Below are 18,922 nucleotides of genomic sequence, written 5' to 3' on the forward strand. Positions count from 1 at the left end.
GGCGAGTTAGTCGAACTAAAAAGGCAAGTCCTGGTGGAGATGGTTTAGTTCGTTACCCAAGGTTCAATTGGAAGCTGCGCTGCCCGCGGTAAATCTCTCCATCGCCTGTGATAGGAACCTGCCGATGCGCAGCCTGGTCTGCCTCGACGTCGGATCTTAATAATGGCCTGATCTTCCGATATATTTTTCAGGCATCATCGTGCTGACTCTCCACAGCACGGAGGAGTCAACCGTCAGGAATGATCATCGATAGCGTTTCGCGCGCCCTTTGGTCGTATACCTGAGGATGTCGTTGGATCCTGCCGAGAGAAGGCCGGCCGGAAGATAGATTTCAATCCACGTTGGGCAACCTTCCAATTGGATCTCAACCTACCCAGGTAGGCAAGAGCGAATAATAATAATTAAGCCCGATCGTCCAATAGTAATATTGTGTCATCGTCGCACTCGGATTGGCTGTTGATTCCTTTGAATCCTTTCACTCCCAAACGAAACTCTAACTTTAATCCTCATATTTGTCTCCGACGCACATGGAGACATATAAACCCCGATCAACCATCGTCATGGATGAAATTCCAATTGCTGGACAGATACTATCCCATCATCATGGTCGAGTTACTGCGTGGGATGGACGTCATGCATGACGCACGATTCATCAATACTTTCTGCAGACAGATGAATGGTCACTGAATAGGTTTCTCCTGCATATTCGTTATGCATTATTCCGCGTGCAGGTGCAGGGTTCCGCAGCGTCCGCTTTGCTGGGATTCTCCATTTCCGGACCTGCGGTGTGAGCGGAGCGCGGGGTGGGAGAAAAGAATGGAACGCGATACTGTGGCTACAGTGTAATCGCTACCGTAACCTAGGTACGGAGTACAGAGTACAGATTAGTTGCTACGCAGTCGTCAAAATGCCCAACGCATCAGGCTTCCTTCCTCCAGCAGAAAAGATTTATCCCCACCAGACGCGCTCTGCGGGGTCTGCTTTGCCTACCTCGGTAGATACTGGACTCCGTACTCGATTTTCGTAGGTGGAAGAGAAACGATGTAATTGATCTAATGCTGAACTGTAATAATCCTTCAGTGCGGAGTAGGATCTTTCCGTAATGAGAGTTGCAACTCGCGAGTACCTAGTCCGCCTAGCTATGTAGGACACGCAATTTTACCGATCATCGAAATGCTCCCTCACAATTCATCCTGATCATATTGTCCTAAATCTAGGTAAGGTGTAATTAGAATTGGATCCCCGATTGAGGCGGGTACCTGGTACCTACCTAGGTAAAGTACTAGGTACCCGTGGTTCATGATTATTCTAGCTCGAATGAGGCGGGAACACATGGGGAAGGCACGTCTCGCTTGCATCCGGCACATTCTTTCCAGAGCGCGATTGACATCCTGACGGGATGCCGTGCAATGCCCCTTGCACGTGGTCTGCATCTTATCCTGGATTCTTCTTCTTCACTCGCACAGACAGTTCCGTGGCCTGGTGGCCTGGAGGCCTTTGCTCAGGATGCCGAGTTTACAGGTTGCAAAGTCGCCTGCTCGTTCGAGCGAGTGATGATGGTCCCCGAGACCCCGGAGCACCGTGACAGGCTGTCCAGATGGATATCGGTCTGTTTCCTTCCGCGGTTCCTAGTTTTCTTCCTGAAACACTCTGTGATTCGGCACGTTGGGAGCAAATGATTGGCTCCCTCGGCGACGTCCTCGTTCTGCAATGGTCATTGATCCATATTAGCGGGCCAAGGCAAGGCTGTAGAAAAGATCAGCACGATTCGAAACGTTCCATGCAGTGCTTGGCATTGCTTGGCGAACTGAGCGTGCTTTAACCGCACTTCGCTTGCTTCTATGGAGCACGAAGGATGTACTCCGTACTCCTGTTTTGCTCTAACAGACCAGTCAATGTCCCAGGTCCATGGAGCACGTGCAAGGATTTGGGAAAGCAAGACATCACGTTCTCGTACTTGTGTGCCGATCCTTGCCGGGCCGATGTTCAACCCACCAGTTCCAGTTCCACACGAGGCCTCGATGAGGGCTTTGTGAGGTCCAATAGGGTTTGCCATTGTCCCGCCATCTCCAGCCCAAATAGGCAGGTGTGAAGTCCCTGGCAGTGCCAGGTATGCTAATTAGAGATTGCGAACGACTACCTAGGTAACTAATGAGCGGCAATCCGCGAGGACAGATTTCAGCGAACTCCTCCTAGCCTAGATCCACAGCATTGTTCGATCTCGTGTTCGTCATCCGGATCATCACTCCTGCTGTTATTTGCAAATAACCTTGCTGTCTCCAGAGGATCGGCTGTCCAGCTTCTATCCAAATGACGACATGCAGACCATAGACCAGCCCGACGTCTGAGGTCCTCTGTCCTGTAATTTTGTTGGTTCCGGGATGTTGCAACTTGAAGGACAAAGTCGCGTTCTCTAAGAAACGACAACGGGGATTTGAAGGCATCGCAGCACGAACATGATGGCAGACCACGAGCGGCCTGATGGAGCATGCATGGCCCCCATTTCGAGGACACTGTATGTTTACTACACGGCCAGGATCGGCAGTCAGGAACACGTTGCAATTAGTAGACAGGAAGCAAATTACTCCAGGAGCCGTGAACATGAACCAAGGGCAGCTTCTTCCAATTTCAAGAATCCGGGGTTCTTCAAATTCTAGACTTTCTAGTTAATCTTCTGGAATATCCGTAGCCCGATATATAGTCACGCCACGGCGTCACCTCACACACAGCTGATTGCTCGGATTGACCACTGAGTTCGCGACTGCGGGAGAGGATAGAGTCACGGGATCCAAATCGAAAAGAAAAATCGTCTCAGTTTCTTCGATAGGCCACCAGTCGCACCGGATAGCGTTATCCATCGAGGGTACACCATTGGCGTTCACGCTTGTTCTCCACATGTCGGCTTCGAGAATTGTTCTTGTCTGTTTTGGGCTGTGCTTTTTGGCAGGATTGACGAACACAGCTAACCGACCTTGTGGATCGCTCTCGGATAGTGGACATAGCTAAAATCTAAGCGAAGTGTCCTAGAACAGTTACCTCTCTACTCCGTACGCCAGGACGACGTGCGAGGATCTTTCCCTCGCTTACTACTCCATACACACACCTCCAGTTCGCAGCAAGTCTTGGAAAGATCCTAGTTTTCCTCGTCCAGTTTGATCTAACCGGTCGACAGCAGTTCGCTTGTAGCATACTGGGGCCTGGATCTCTTCCTCTTTTCCCCCACACACTATACGGAGTAGAGGATGGATGGACGTACACTACCAATTCAAATAGTGTGACTACCTAAGTTGATAAATTGCCGGATCTACCAATCCCAGGGTCAGTGGTCACCATTGTCGGTGAAGTACCGCAATCTGTGTTTTCTTCCTTTTTCTTCCTTTCTTTTCCTCCAGCCAAGACTGAAAGACAGCAATCTTCTTTCAAGGTCATGTGCAAATTGATCATATTTCCGTGTTTGTCGATATCCATACTGATTCAGGTCATTAAATGATCACGTAATTTATGCAGCATCTGGAACCCCTCTCTGATCTATCTCTAACCTTCGAAATTCCAGCCATTATCATGGTTTTTCCATTAATCGCCCTGCGACTACCATCCAGCGATTGAAGAATTGTTTCTTGCTCCAGACCGCCATATCTACACTGGTGTGAGACGTCAGATTTTCTCGTCTTGATTATCGTCAACAAATGATCTCGGAACGGAGTACTATATGCGTATGCCGAAGCATTATTCTGCATCCCTTCAAGATGAGTCATGACTGACTATGCCTGCTTTCCGCAACGTCAGCGATGAATTTCCTTTTCAGGAAGGGAATTGAAGTCCCTCTCCAAACTCCAAACTCTACACGACGTCAAAGCTGACCATCATTGAATAAATCTCAAAAATGTAGGTGTAGTTGTGTGACGTCAGCCACCCACTGCTTATATCAGCGTCTGTCTGCGTCAGGTGATCCTTGATTTGATATCAAAGCATAGCCCCCAGGGTAATAGACTGCCTGCGAAAATGGCTACTGGCTATTCCATAGTCCGTCAATAGTCTAAGCTCTAGCTTAATTCTTAGATCATCATCATATCACTCTGATCTGGGCGTGACCCGTCAAAGTGGATGGAGGGTGGAGAGTGGAGGAGGGGGCGGGGCTGCAGTTCTTGACTGACATGATGACATGACATCTGTCATATGCATATACACACAAGTCGTACTGTACGGAATTTGTTACCAACGTTATTGACTGCATAACAAAAGCCGACCTCGATTACTATAATAAGCTGAGCTGAGATAGTGGAACGAACTCCTGCATGTATGCATGCAGTATACTCCGTATAATAACCCCCATTCCTATTCTTGGACTTGTTGGAGTTGGAGGTATAGTTATTTTTTTTTGGCCCCTGCATGATGAACTGCATGGATGATCTGCATGTGTATGTAAGATCCAAGATTCAATTTCTTCCCCTTCGGCAGACGCAGACGCAAATAATGCAGTCATATGACTACTTTTTGTGCTTCTTAGTAAGATGATCATTGCATATGGATCGATCTTTTTTTTTCAGTCAGTGACTAATGCTTATGTACAGTACGGAGTAGTCTACAGCTCTACTCAATTTAATTTGTCAAGAAGGGGGAAAAAAAAGTAGTGGTTAAAAAACGTGATAGGAAGATCCCCAAAACTGGAAGAAGAAAATAAAGTACCTACGTAGATAGGTAAGAAAACAGCCCCCAACCGTTAAAAAAAACACGGACCACCACTACCAACGAACATCGTCCACGGTTCACGTGCCTGTCACTCCGCTTAGCCCTTTTTACTTCGGCTACTATTACTCCGTACTTCATAATCAGGTGAACTATGGAGGTAGTTGGTAGTTGGTGTAGAACCCCTGGGGTCGGTATTTGCAGGTCTGCAGGATTGCCTACCTGATCACGGGATGATGATGATACATACCTATCGATAACCGATCGATCCCGATGATGATGGTTAACATTGTCGCTATCCTGGACGAGCAGGGTAATATTAATAAGTAACAACTAACGGCCCCAGGGACAAAAACCAGACTCGAAAACAAACGCAGTGATTATTATTGTGTACTGTATGTAGTTGATATTTTTAGTTGAGGCTACCTACTTACCTAAGTCAACAGCACATAGGGCCCTTTTTTCCAGCTTGGCATTACAGCTCTTTTAACTAGATATTGTTAGTATGTACATGCTGATAATTGACTGAGATATGTACTGTACTGTATGTACCATCGATGTCAGTGACTGATAGGACGAATCGTAGGTAAATAAACAATTTGAGTTTATCGAACCCTCAAGGGCTGGACTGTACTGTACAACAAACAGTTCATGATATGATATCGATTTACTTGATTGCTGTGCGCTACTCACTCATATCAAACAAATGCTTTCTATCTATCTGTCTGTCTGTCTGTCTGTCTGTTTTTATTTAGTTTGACTTAATACCATGGCTCATAACCCTCTGAATACCTATCTCCCTGCACGGTGCATATATATGGCTTTAGGTACCTTGTCTACTTCCAAATTCCAGTACTTGATCGTTAGCTATCTTTGTTACCTTTTTCTTTCTTGATCTTAACGGAACAAACAAAACAAACTAGAAAAAAAAGGAAATAAAAGTAAAGAAGAGAAAATAGAGGAAAAAGGAAACCATATTCTTTCTTTCAGGTACTATATATATGTACATGTACCTAGTTTACTTTGAGATAATGTACATACATGCCTTGACAGACAGGTAGATAAAGACAAAGACAAAACTGGGAATATCATTAATATTGAAAGAGAATTAAAAGAGAATAAAGATGAAGAATAGACCCATTTTCATTGCAAAGATATCCTCCGTATGTGACTCTAGATCTAGTACAGTAAACCTCATCGACTGAATCCAAATACAGTAGCGAGCAGGAAGAATTCTAGTTGCAAGACAAGGATAGGTTTGACCTAACCTGACATGATGGACGTACGTACAGTAGGCAATCATCTTCACTGCTATATTTCGAGAAAGAAAGATATTCAATTGCTTTCTTTGCTATAATGAACTGCACTGATTAAGAGAAGAGGAGGTACCGATTCAAATATGGGTTGTTGGCTGACAACTCTGAAAACAAATGACAAATGAACTCTGGGCTAATATCACATATCACATCAAGAAACGAATATACATACATAAATACAGATAAATAGATACTCGTGACTATTAAGAAAGCTCCGTGTCCTCTTCCCAATACATCTAACAATTCTTTCGTCGTCGTCTCTATTCAACTTTGGGATAGGCATTTCTGAAATCACTCGAGATACAAACACTGCTCTCCCGTCTATTTCCTTGCCCGTCGCTTCCTCCGCACTGGCTCCAGACCCAGAAACTCTGGTGGTTTACCCCTGAGACGTCTACTACGCCTTGTCGGTTGAGCGTTCGCATATCTCCTCCGTCGCCGCCGCTTCGGTATTGGTGTTTTTGTCTGCCTCCCCGTCTGTGCCTGAGGGGCAGGATGTGCTTCGTTCGAATCAGATGGGTTGCCGACGTTCAAATCAGGTCCCTCATTAGGACTACTCCCGTGATAGCTAGGCACGTCCCATAGATCTCTTTCCGGAGTATCATCCAAGTCCTCTTGGTTGGCATCTGCCTCTCTCTCTGCCTCTCTCTCTTCTGGTTGATCCAGGAGCGAGATTGTTGGCCGATGCTGTTGTTCATCTACAGACTCGTTCTGCGGCCTTTCGATGCTCGGGATGGGTGCTCTGGAATCGGCATTCTTCCTCTTCGTTCTTGTAGACTTCTGCACCGGTTGCACAGCAGCAATCTCGATTTCAGAATCGGGAGGCGGACTCTTCGTGAGGTCGACTATCCATGTCGTTGGGGAGACTCGCTCCGGTTTTATATCCGGCTCGCGAGACAGACTCTGTGTGTTTCTGCCGCGTTGCTGTTCACGTTTATGCGAGTCGTGCTGGCGAACCTCTTCATCGTTGGGAGAAGAATGAATAAACCCAGAATCTGGCGATTTCTCCTCTGTGTTCGCAGTACCTTGAGTCTCCTGCTCGATCCGGATGGCTCGCGAGATCTGTCTTTTCTCTTCTCTCTCAACCGGCGTCATCTGATATATTATGCGTGCACTCTGAGATTGATATAAAATGTAAGAGGTCCAGTTGGGAAGAAAACTGTCCTAACTAAAATAAATAGATAGAGCGAAACCTGGCTGATCTTTGACTGTGGGAGCAGCTCTACAGAGAGGTGTGCTTTGCGAAAGAACAACTATTGATATATAACAGAGAAAATGGCCGTTGGAGATAGACATGGAGTCTATCTACATCGTTGGAACAATGCTATTGATTGTGAAAGACCAGATGATCTGGCTGAGCAGAGTATAGTAATAAAAACGACTTCGAAACCATGGCAACGACAGAAAGGAACAAAGAGTTGAGCGATGAACAATGACAGTGGGTACACACGCACTCGTATATATATAGATGGGATCCTTTATCCTCTCATTCAAAGTGAATGGGACAAAGCAAAAGTGACAAGAGTTGTGGAAATTCTTCTCTCAGTGAATCGGCAGAAACATTCACTGAAAGCGTGCCAATCATGGCCAAGCAGCACCCACAATTTCCTTGATTCTCTTTCTGGAAATAGGTCAATGGCCTATATTCTTCTAGGGGTGCTCTCACTAACAGTCCAACAATCTCCTGTGGTTGAAAGAAAGCTATGTGACTAGCAACCATGTGCAGTACAATGCGGTACAAATATCCGTGATATTAAAGGGAAAAAGCCTTGACAGCGCAAGGCATAGTAAAATCTCCATCGAGCCTAGAGTAGTACATGATAGAGGGGAGAAGTCAACGAAATAGAAGCCCCAGGAGATGTTCGGTCCTTTCCTCGGTTCTGGTTTCCATAGTTGGGGTGTGACTTTGTCCTTGGTGCATCTCCCTGAATTCGAAAAATATCACGTACAGTATAAGCTGAAAGGTCTCATGTGCTCCATATCTCAGCACCGTTTGAGGACATGAAATTGGAGTGGCTATCCTGGTATGGCAGACACCAGCTGGGCTCTAGTCAGCTGACCACTGCACACACCCCCCCCCCCCCCCCCCTTCTCCCCCTAAACAAACAAACACCCTCCTTCACGCCTAGGACATATAATTCCATGACTCTCTCTATCTGTCAACAAGAACCTGGGCTGCGGTGCAGTGGTTAGGACTGCACTCCAAGTCCCAAAGGGGATGCAGCCCAGGTTCGAATCCCTCTGGTTCCAACAAAGGGACCCAATTTCATCCTAACAACGAATTATGGGGGTGCTCCCGGAGGAAGGGCACCCCTTATCAGGGGCTTTTTTTACTATTTATTTATTTATTCCCCCCTTGTGATATTGTGGTTGTTGTCATTTCCTTTTTTGGTATATTGATATCTTGATATTGAGCCTCCCGAGATCTACAGACAGAGCTGACCAAATGAATTGATTCCTTCCTTGCTTACCAGGCAATATAGATTGTTTTTCTTCTCTCCATGGCAATTATTTTAGTGTCCTTTTCTGGCCATATATAGCCAACATTTGCTTTGAGGAGCAACCCAAGCTGTCAGGACTCAGGGCAGAGCTATATTCAATATCCAGCGCTGTTGAATTCAGTGCCATAATAGCTAGCTCTAGCCTTTAGAAGATGTCCATTTTCTTCTGATCTTCTGCTGGGCAGCCATCACAAAGGAAGCTCAGCTCACTATGTATATACATATATATATGGTAGCTAGAGGTATCGGAATTAAAACAACACAGCATCATCAAGTCTAGATGTCCCTGCCATCAGTCTGAACCCATCCATCACCTAAGCGGGGGAAGATCATGGTCTGTCGTATCATTCGCACTGGTTTGCTCTACGCATCTATTCATCCTTTGTAGGTGATATACGACTGATAATCTTGGAAGTAGCAAGGGGGGTTACTGTCGAACGACTCTGTACAATTGATAAAGCAGATCAGAAAGACACAAAGAGAGTAAATAAAATGAAAAAAAAAGAAAAAAGAATGAAGGCAAAAAAAAAAAGAAAGGACGATAAATGTATACGCTAGCACTCTGATGAACAATGACTGGCTAGACAAGCTCTTTATTCTGCTTGAAGTCTGATTCATTTCTTCTTAGAATAATGAGGCTAAAGATAATGAAAGAACTGTCAATTTTATGAAGGTTGATAATGATAATGTTATTCTTTGTTCAGAGCATCCGAGATGATTGTCATCGAGTCAATGGGGCCTCCGCTTCCTCCGTTCCACATTGCTCTGTAGTTGCTTAGCTCTAACTTAACGCCAATCCGGAATAAGTTGTAACAGCAACCTTCTTGGCCGCGCGAGGGCGGCACTCGACTGACAAGTTACAACGCTTCGATAGTACAGACAGCAGTAAGTCCATTCACCATGGATAATTTCCTGGCAGCTCTTCAAGAGGCCCTCGAAGGTCAGATAGTAAGTATTACTTCGTACTTCGTCGTGGAAGTACTCTCCTCTGAAATTCAATTGTTGCGCAATGCTGACCTGGCCACTTCTTTATCTTAGGACTTCCACGGCCAGCGCCTCGCCGAGATCCTCTCCACCCTTCTCCTGATCTTATCCGGTGTATGCATCTCCGTTGTCGCGATCTTCCCATCTGATAATCTAGAAATAGTATGTCGCTGATTTATTTGATTTTGGCTAGGTTGTTGCGTTCGTGGTCGGCTATATCCAACAAGACATTTACTTGACGCTATGGATCGGGCTGGCGGGCACACTCCTCACTGCCTTGGTTGTGGTTCCTCCGTGGCCTTTCTATAATCAGCACCCGGAGAAATGGCTCAATCCAGCAACCGGCGGAAGGAGTAGTGGTGTGCCGGACATAGTAGTGGACGGAGTCAAAGTCGGGTAACGGTAAACACGAGGATGGTCCGGGAGGATGACTACCAATACATGGTCTTTATTTGTGACCGTTGACAGCGGCTTGCATAAAACTATTGAAAATGGGAATCATATCTAGTCTTTTCTACCTCTGTTGCCCTGAAATGAAACCTTGGCATGGCCTGAATGCCGCTCGAACGCCGTTCTGAACTAGCCCTGCCTTGTCTCCTTGAAATCATCCCGAGAAAGCTCATTTCATCCAGGGGTATGAATGTATGCATGAACTGGATCTCTGAGTTCATGCTGTCTGTAATTTTTGCTGCACATAGCGGCCAGCACCTTTTCCTTACGTGTCAACCCCCAGAACCAACGTCTACCGGCCATATTTCTGAAACTCCCAGTCTCGGTTGTCCAGAGGACAGACTTGTCGGGTCTTCAACCATCTCGATATGCAGTGGAAATGGAAGGCATGCTATCAGCCATCGTTTCAGTTAGCATTCAAAACATAGTAAAGATGGAAGGAAACAAGACCGTAAACTCACGTTGCAAATACCCCAAGCAACCGTGCATTCCTCTGTAGTAGACGAGCCCTGGTTCGCTTGACACTCGATACCTGTATCAATTAGACCTAGCCTGATCGTTATTCTGCATCAGACGTACAGAGATCCATGATGTGGTTGCGGCAGATGGCACAGTTGTCAACGACAATATCCCACGCCCATAATGCGACAGCATTCCACTGACAAAAAAAAAGATAAATCAGTCATCAATGTATTATTTCCCGATCGAGTTGGAGAAGACGCACTTTCTTGACCTCAAATCGCTTTTTCCCCTCAGCGCCTTCTGACTTCGCTGTCCTTTGGGCCTTCTCCTTGGTAGACGCCCCAGCGGCAGCATCCTGCATCTCTACATCCGCCATGGTTCAGATATTATTTTTGTCTTGGCCGCAGCTAAGATGGTTCACGAGTGGGCGAGCAGTGGTCAGATGATAGGCAAGAATGAGGGGTGAGGATTGGGATTGGCGATAGAGCTGCGGTGAAGCCTACTGACATCAGTATCTGATAACAGATGGCTATGATAATGATCTGCGCACCTTGGAGGAAACAACAGATCAGGCTGTTGGGATAGCGATCCACATCACTCGGCTATCCTATACCACAACTTCGACCTTTTGATAGATCGCTGGCGGTTTGTTCCTGTGCTGGTTCAGATCAGTTCCAGCTTCACCTTCGCTGAGGGGACTGATTGATTGCTGATCATCAGCCTACGCATGTGCCACAGCGTGTGGCTTGTTCCCGTGGTGTGGCTCACTGTGGCAAGGCTCACTGGCTCACCCCGCCTATCTGGGCTGCCTGTGACCCAGAGCCAGCCTGTCGTTCGCTCTTCTCTTTGACTCCCTTCCAAACGCCATTCAATCCTTGCTTGCTTTCTCCCCCATGCGCCTCCTGTCTTCGATTCAGAGATGAATACGCTCGTGAGGTCCTTGGCCTTCCCTTCTCCCTCTTTTTCTGCCATTCAAGAAACGTTGCTATTGTCCTCCAGGCCCTGCGAATCTCTGTTCTTACCTACAACACAAGCTAGCCCCATTGCCGCCTCGTCCTAACCCAGCCCGGACCATCTGGCTTCTTCTCATTGAAGGTCTTTAGAGCCGGCTGCTGGGCGGTATCGTGATTCTCTTGGTTATAATATTATCCTCTATTGCTCCATCTGTTGTTATCTGTCTTCTTTTTCCTATTTCTTCCAAGGCTGCCTATTTTTTAAGCCAATCTGTCTCCATGTCGACTCAAGCACCCCCAACGCCAAAGGGTTCACGGAACCCTAAACGTCAGCACAAGAAGAACACCAGTCCTCATTCACAGGCAAAGACTGCTCTGCTGACAACACCTCCTTCGTCACCTTCCCGAAGCTCGAGTCCTGGGGATCCGGCCGCTGGGGAGAATGGTGCTACGGGAGCATCTCGAAAGAAGAACAATGTACGATCGGCAAAGAAGTCGCGGGATAATTCCCGCCCATCTAATAACCATGCTCCCAACCATCGTCATGCATCTTCACAGCCAAACATAGCTTCTCCGCCTCAGCAGAAAGACAGTCCGCACTATGCAGGACCGACTTTCCATGCCTCTCCCGCACCGTCAGCTCTACCCATCCCAAGCTTCTTCTCCAAATCTGTACCCGATTCCGGTCTAGCTGCAGCGCTGGAATTTGAGAATGATGTGGACGGCGAGCCTGGCACTGAGAACACGCCGTCGAAGCCGAGAGCTGCAGCGTCGCGTATCGACAGAGAACATGAACCGTCGCCGCTGGACTTCCTCTTCAAAGCTGCCATTGATGCCAGGGATAAATTGCAACGCAGTCCTGAAGCTTCACAGAAGATTGGTTCTCCCAGTACGGACTCAAAAGCCTATCAGGCTTATCGCCGACCGGAGAGCTCTGTCAACGGGATTTTTCCTCTTGAGCTTGAAGAGCCCGAAAGGCGCATGATGCCCATTGGGCCAGCGTTCGCTACACCGTATAAGGACCGGATGAACGCGCTCCGGTCGGCCAGCAGTCCATCTCAGCCGAAAGTGGACCTTGACGAGGACCAGCGAAGGGCGAAGACCGAGGCACTGAAGAACCTTCTTCTTAATCCTCGTCCCCAGCGTCCCGCATCCGTCTCTCCTCAGCCGCGAAATCAATTCAACGATCCCAATGTTCGTGCTGTCGGACATCAATATAACAACGTCCCTTTGCGCACGTCTTCCGGGCCACCAACTCCATGTCAACAAGATATGTTAAAGGGACCAAATTATCAATACGGCTCTCCTGTTTCCAGTGATCCCCATCAAATCCGCACAACATCATCTACTTTGCGACATGAGGTTTCCCCGTCCACCGTCGATGCCATTCAGTGTCAGACTCCCCGCGTGTCATCCGCTCGAGCATCCTACCAAACTCCTTCCTCCTCTCGACCTGTCTACCACTCCCCGACCCCCCAGCGGGTGGACCTTCGCGGGTCAGCTTCTCCCCGTGCGACAGAGCTAGATATCAAGAAAATGGAAGACGATCTGAGGAGAATCCTCAAGCTTGATATTTCCGGCGGTATGCATCCAAACGGAGTCCCGAGCGGAGTCCCGAGCGGAGTCCCGAGCGGAGTCCCGAGCGGAGTCCCGAGCGGAGTCCAGAGCTCCCTCGCGTGATTCTCTTTACGTCGTCATTTCGTCGCACATATGCCGTCTACGTCCTTTCCGACTGAGCTTGGATATTGTCACATCTAACGTCTCTTGAAGATTGCGGCTGATCTTTCTCGATTGGCTGAATTAGAGGGGTTTTGTGATTTCTTATCTTTGTTTTTTTTTCTTTGCTCTTGCTGCTTCTCCTTTGTCATTTGATTTCTGTATGGTATCTTTCTTCCGCCTGGTCAGGGTCGTTATATTCCGGTGTTAGATTTGCATGGCCGTCGGATGATTTTCCGGGCAAGGGGTCTCGGGTTTGTGGGTCTCTTTAGGTTGGGGGGATTTCTATATGTCTCTATGAATGCTTGGATCGGATCTCTGTCAGGCTTTCTTAGGCGTCTTTCTTCTTGCATTTAGCCTGGAGTCTGGGGCGTTTGAAGCCTTGTTCGGGTTCGGCGATTCATGATGGATGTTCTGATGCCTCGGCTTAGGGACTCTCGTTCGTCCTCGTCTATTTTTTTCTCAGTGTGATCATTTCACCGGCTTTGACGACGCTTTCAGGCTCTGTTCTTTCGTCTGTCTCCGTTTTGTGCAATTGGCGCAACGGATATCAACTCGATGCGATTCAACTCACCGGGGTTGAATCCCTCCTAGCTAGATAATACCAACTATTTGCACTCGTTTCTACATGACCTCCAGTTCTTTCTTCGTTCCATACCAGCTGCGCAGTAAAGATCATTCCCATTGCACGCAAGAATTATACGGAGTACTCTACTCTTTGCCCTTGAGAGTGTGGCAAAGCTTACTCTGTAAGATCTGCGGAGTACACCGTAGAACGCCGAGTAACTATTAACTGTGTCTTGGAAAGAAATCCTAATTTAGTACCTAATTTAATAGTAGCTAATAATGGACTCTTGAAATTGGATAATTCAGGTCTGGGGTGTGTTAATGTTTCAATTCAATGCCAAGCCTCACCCAGGGCAGACTACCTAACCTGCTACCTGGCAGCGGAGGCTAAGCCTAGACCTCCGATGATCTACGTACTTAGTTGTACGGAGTAAGAACAAGTTTATGGTGGTTATGATTATTGAAATTCACAGCACAAAACAGCGCATTCGACAGAGTATGTCGAAGACCAAGCTTCTAAGATTATGAATGGCGGCCATGGCTGATCTTGTTTTTTTTTCTGTTCTTTCCTGCCAAAACTTCATAGGGTAGATAATGAGAAAAGGAGTGATTTACTTGTAGGTTGTATGTACTCCGTATATCCCTTGTCAGATAACAACATAAATGAGGCTTGCCTCCTGGTCTGTTGGCCCCTTTTGAAGAATATCAGTCAGTGCTTGTTTCGCACTTGGTCCACACAGCTTGAAAAAGGAGTCGGATTGTAATTAGCCCAGGTAGGGTGTGAGAATGTAGGGCTGGCAGATAAAATAATAAAATAACGATGATCGACTGCCCAGTTCAAGGAAAACTGTCTGGTGATACCACCATTATATAATATTTATTGCTGCAGCTGGATACTGGACGTCTCTCGGAATGCCTGTCCTGGAGTTGCAGCAGTCGAGAGCATGACGATCTTGGACCGAATCCATCATAAAAGCCAGACCTTGCTGAGCTAGGCACTGCCTGGAGTGCTTTTTCCTTGTTGAAACTTGAAACTGGAGAGATGGATTCAGGGTCAGGTCGGCTGGACTGGGCTGGGGCGTGCAGTGGACCACGGCGGCCATGGTGAGAGGCAGCCGGCTCCGAGTGGAGGGATGCTTAATTAAGTGACTCCGGCAGCGCCTTCCCAGCACGCCAGCACGCGAATCACCGGCGCCCGTACGCTCCATCCTGGCTAGCTCCGCTTAGGTCCAAACAGCCCAGGAGTCGCCGAAGAACGCAGAAAACGTCGGCTCGCCTTCCATCCCCATGCTGTGCTGACCCTAAACCCATCCATTCATTCATCGATCTTTTTTGCTTCGCTCCCTGTCCGCCGTTCTCCAGCGTCATTCTCCGTGCTTCTGCCCCCATCAGCCACACCCTTCCAGCCTTTCTATTTCTTCTTCTTTTCTCCTTTGTCGGCCTTTTCTGCCCTCTCAGACCCTTCCGGATCGTCGTTTTGCCATTGCCCCCTTTTGGTGACTGCTATAGCGTTGACGGCTCCGGTGACTGGCGTGTTCATTGCCCTGCTTCAGCCAGGACGTCAATGAACAGTCCGCCCGAGGACTCAACTGAAGTCACTGGCTAGCGATTTATCAATCTCTCCTCAACCATGCCTCCCACCGTGACCGGCTCGTGAGTATCTACCTATTCATGCTACCTCCCCCTCGTCCCCGGTCCGCGTCTCTAACATGTCGGCCTCCAGTATCGGTTCAGCATGGCGGTCTTTCTGGCATACCATGACCTCTAATGACCGCCATGCTTCCCACGACTCCCCTTATCGCACCGGTCAACACGTCCCTCTCAGCCAGAGTCGCCATGCCCCCCTGACCTCTGTTGTGACCAGTGCCGCCGATTCTCAGCCTGATCTGACCTCTCCCTTTGAAGAAGAAGAGAATCCCAAGGCCAATGGCTGGCCAGGTTCTCCCGGCGGTCGTGGATCCCCGTCCCATCCGTATTCCCCCGGGATGAGATCTCTGACCTCCCAGAGAAGGTCGAATGAACATGCTGACAGAGTCGGGTCGGGCGAGATCCAGATGCAAAGTTTCCATGACGGTGCTCCTCCGCCTCCTCCCGTGTCTCACTCGTGGCAGAAGATCGACCGCTGGGCCGAGAAGAACTACGAAGAACTTTTCGATCAGCTAGGAGAAGGCTGTACCCAGAATGATGTCAATGAGCTAGAACACGAGCTGGATTGCACCCTTCCTCTCGAGGTGCGAGAATCCCTAATGATCCACGATGGCCAGGAGCGAGGCGGCCTGCCTACCGGCATCATTTTCGGCTGCATGCTCCTCGACTGTGAGGAAATTGTGCAGGAGTGGAAGAACTGGCGGACCGTCAACGAGGAATTTTTCAACAATTCAGTTCTCACGCAATCGCAACCCCCGTCAAAGGGTGGGTCCTCGTCAGCCGGGCCGTCTCACCAGGCCTCCAACCCCTTGTGGAGACAGGAACTCCTTGACCGACAAGACTCGCAGCCTCCGGGCGCCATCCAGAAGGCCTACGCACACCCCGGTTGGATTCCTCTCGCCCGTGACTGGGGTGGAAACAACATTGCTGTCGATCTGGCGCCGGGACCGGCTGGGAAATGGGGCCAGGTCATCATCTTTGGGCGCGACTATGACTGTAAGTACGTGGTCGCCCGGTCGTGGGCGGCGTTTCTCGCCATCGTGGCGGACGATATCTCGAGTGACAAGGTCTTCGTGGATGAGGAAACTGGCGAGCTCAAGTTGAAGGAATTCAAAAATCAGAACGTGGAGCCTCCCTATCTGGAGATCCTGCGATGGAGAGTGGATCAGAAATACGGTCGACGACCGCCGCGTCGGAAGCCTACAAATGGCCTGGGTGTCAGTACCAATCCCGGGAAAGCTCGCGATTCTCCGTACGGGAGCCCGACCCCGAGTGAGGATCGGGGAAGATCGCCTCACCGCTTCTCGAATCGTGGACCGAATCAGAGCCCCAAGACCCCGTTCGGGATATCCAGTCCCCTTGCGCGCGTGACTGAGGAAGCTTCCAGTCCCGTTACTGCCACCGAAGGTGATAAGGCCCAAGAGTCGGCGACCAAGGAGCCGGAGAAGACGTCGCAGGGCGAGGATCTTATCGAAGTGGCAACGCCCAGTATCCCAGACAAGGGTAACAGCGACAGTCCCGCCCCGGAAACCGTCAAAGAGAACGATCAGGAGTCCAAAGAGGAGCCTAAACAGGAGGAATCCGCTTCGGAAAAGGCACCCGAGAAAGAATCCAAGCCGGGGTCTTCCACGGGCCTGGATACGGAGAACTTGGGGGAGATGAAAACGGTGGAAATTTGAACATCGCCGTCTACATTTCTGTCCGATCCATTGGACTTCTCTTTGTGCGTTTGGGGGGGTGCCAGGTGTTCATAAGGGCTCATCTTTTAGTCTTTTGATCTAGAACCGACGAGGTTCTCATGTATAGAGTCTGTCTATTTTCCGCTTGGTCGCTTCGATATCCTTTTCCCTTGGCTCTTTCGTATTTCAGCGTTTCGACCGGGATTCTTTTCCATCTGGCTCTTCTCCTAAGGTTCCTCCTGTGTTCTCCTACTCTTTTTATTTTGTCCTTTGGCCTTTTTTTTCTTCCATGTTTTCCCTCTCCTGCCTGTCAGATGGATTACCTCTTGTAACTGTACGATGACGCAGTGTGTTACTCTTGCATCTCATTTATCCCGGTTTCTGGTCGGAGTCTGTCCGTTTTTCCGCTAATTCAAATAACCGCAGTTAGTGCTATGAGGCTTACCTAGGTAGCTTCGTGGTAGAAACAGCTCTAATGGCGTGTAATTTGAATTCACATTGGGCACATTACAGAGAGTGCATGACTTGTCTGGCCGAGTGGAACATGCTAATGTTAAAACAATTTGCACATTTCCCCGCCGTTGGTTTTTTTTTTCTGAAGGGTACCGTTTAATATGGAGACAGACAGATACAAAATTCTAGAAGTGTATGGTGACAAGCTTGCTTTTTTCTGGAGATCATCCGATCTGTCCGTATGTTCCTTTTTACTACCGATGGATAGCGAAGATGGCTCACTGACCACCAGCTTTTATGATTTGACAAACTTGTCCCAATGGATCTGGCGAATTCTCAGCCATCCCTGTGAGAGCTGTAATCGACATTTCCTTTTCTTTTCCCCCGAATAATACAGTTGTTAGGAGGTGCAACGCATCCCAGTACCAAAGATGTTACTCTTCAGGACTGTCTCAGGACACAACCTATATAACAGGGGATGAATGCCAGCTGGGGCTACGCATTTAGATCCCCAGTCCCAGATTTTCATTCTGCTCCGACTGCATTAACTGAGCTCTCCTCACTCCCAGTCATCTTCATCGTCATCATCGTCATTCTTGTTTCTATTATTATGCCTAGCATTTCCGCTGCGAATCCCTCGTCGTCTTTCATTGTCGTCCTCGCTGTCACTACTTTCGTTATGCCGCCCTCCACGTCCGTCTCCGCCGTGGCTCAGCTTTTCTCTGACGAGGACGCCGTTCTTCAGAAGTCTCTTCTCTAACTTCGGTGTTTGAAATCCGTCGACCCCATCTCGTCGGCTGCCAAAACCACCTCCAAGACCCTCGAAACCCACAATCCGCTCCTTGCTGACGCCATCGATAAATCCGATTACGCATGGCAGAACGCGGATGTTGAGCTTCTCGACGACAAAAGGACAGTCGCGCACATCGACCCGGGCAAATCGGACCTCGTAATGCCGTGATGCCAGTATCCGCAGGTGCTCGTCCATAACGCTGCAGCGCGCAAAGTCCGGATGCGAGAAGTGTACCACACACCGCGGAGCGTTCGTGGTCAGATCCAGGAGGGCCTGGTCATTGGGCAGGGTTGGATACAAGGTGTTAGTGGGGTTGGTCCCGGATGAAGCGCGCTGCTGGAGGGCTACCTTCGCGGATGCCAATTCGCTGTGAAGCTGTTCGATTCGCTGTGCGCGGTAGGCAGAGTCATCTTCTTTCTCGAGAGCCTCAAAGAGGGCATCCTCGTCGAGATCGTCTGGCGTGTCTGCCGGATTCTTCTGGTCGAGAATTGCAGAGACTTTGGGGTCGAGCGGTGCCGTCGAGACGGAGGACATGATTCTGCGTGAAACCCTTTCACTCTAAACTGTGCGCCTTATTCATATACAGGAGAAGAAAATGGTATTTACAGGGAGAGAGTTGTGTAGGTTTGGTGGTTCTGGAAACGATATTATCGAGTTGAATTGCTAGCTTGGGTGTGTGGGGGACTAAATTAATGATAATCAATCAATAATGGTT

General features: G+C 48.5%; 7 protein-coding genes across 7 annotated transcripts; 3 read left to right on the forward strand and 4 right to left on the reverse strand.

The window, feature by feature from the left end:
- Nucleotides 1-1,727: 1,727 nt before the first annotated feature.
- On the reverse strand, nucleotides 1,728-2,056 carry VTN77DRAFT_889 (uncharacterized protein; the record flags this gene model as incomplete). Its single annotated transcript, XM_069425436.1, has 2 exons — nucleotides 1,728-1,746; nucleotides 1,869-2,056. The coding sequence occupies 2 exons, from the start codon at nucleotides 2,054-2,056 to the stop codon at nucleotides 1,728-1,730; spliced, it is 207 nt and encodes a 68-aa protein (XP_069280370.1).
- A 4,267-nt stretch (nucleotides 2,057-6,323) lies between these two features.
- On the reverse strand, nucleotides 6,324-7,097 carry VTN77DRAFT_890 (uncharacterized protein; the record flags this gene model as incomplete). Its single annotated transcript, XM_069425448.1, has 1 exon — nucleotides 6,324-7,097. One exon carries the CDS (start codon nucleotides 7,095-7,097, stop codon nucleotides 6,324-6,326), a length of 774 nt encoding a protein of 257 aa, XP_069280371.1.
- A 2,306-nt stretch (nucleotides 7,098-9,403) lies between these two features.
- On the forward strand, nucleotides 9,404-9,887 carry VTN77DRAFT_891 (uncharacterized protein; the record flags this gene model as incomplete). The annotated part of the gene is made up of 3 exons (XM_069425459.1): nucleotides 9,404-9,451; nucleotides 9,542-9,601; nucleotides 9,681-9,887. The coding sequence occupies 3 exons, from the start codon at nucleotides 9,404-9,406 to the stop codon at nucleotides 9,885-9,887; spliced, it is 315 nt and encodes a 104-aa protein (XP_069280372.1).
- A 342-nt stretch (nucleotides 9,888-10,229) lies between these two features.
- VTN77DRAFT_892 (uncharacterized protein) lies at nucleotides 10,230-10,775 on the reverse strand (the record flags this gene model as incomplete). Its single annotated transcript, XM_069425470.1, has 4 exons — nucleotides 10,230-10,328; nucleotides 10,399-10,469; nucleotides 10,517-10,595; nucleotides 10,662-10,775. The coding sequence occupies 4 exons, from the start codon at nucleotides 10,773-10,775 to the stop codon at nucleotides 10,230-10,232; spliced, it is 363 nt and encodes a 120-aa protein (XP_069280373.1).
- Nucleotides 10,776-11,631: 856 nt separating this feature from the next.
- On the forward strand, nucleotides 11,632-13,032 carry VTN77DRAFT_893 (uncharacterized protein; the record flags this gene model as incomplete). The annotated part of the gene is made up of 1 exon (XM_069425481.1): nucleotides 11,632-13,032. One exon carries the CDS (start codon nucleotides 11,632-11,634, stop codon nucleotides 13,030-13,032), a length of 1,401 nt encoding a protein of 466 aa, XP_069280374.1.
- Nucleotides 13,033-15,265: 2,233 nt separating this feature from the next.
- VTN77DRAFT_894 (uncharacterized protein) lies at nucleotides 15,266-16,961 on the forward strand (the record flags this gene model as incomplete). The annotated part of the gene is made up of 2 exons (XM_069425492.1): nucleotides 15,266-15,288; nucleotides 15,359-16,961. The coding sequence occupies 2 exons, from the start codon at nucleotides 15,266-15,268 to the stop codon at nucleotides 16,959-16,961; spliced, it is 1,626 nt and encodes a 541-aa protein (XP_069280375.1).
- Nucleotides 16,962-17,973: 1,012 nt separating this feature from the next.
- VTN77DRAFT_895 (uncharacterized protein) lies at nucleotides 17,974-18,741 on the reverse strand (the record flags this gene model as incomplete). Its single annotated transcript, XM_069425503.1, has 1 exon — nucleotides 17,974-18,741. One exon carries the CDS (start codon nucleotides 18,739-18,741, stop codon nucleotides 17,974-17,976), a length of 768 nt encoding a protein of 255 aa, XP_069280376.1.
- Nucleotides 18,742-18,922: the final 181 nt, after the last annotated feature.

This window comes from Rasamsonia byssochlamydoides (assembly GCF_041956645.1).
Source record: "Rasamsonia byssochlamydoides strain NRRL 3658 unplaced genomic scaffold VTN77scaffold_11, whole genome shotgun sequence".
NCBI lineage: Eukaryota > Fungi > Ascomycota > Eurotiomycetes > Eurotiales > Trichocomaceae > Rasamsonia > Rasamsonia byssochlamydoides.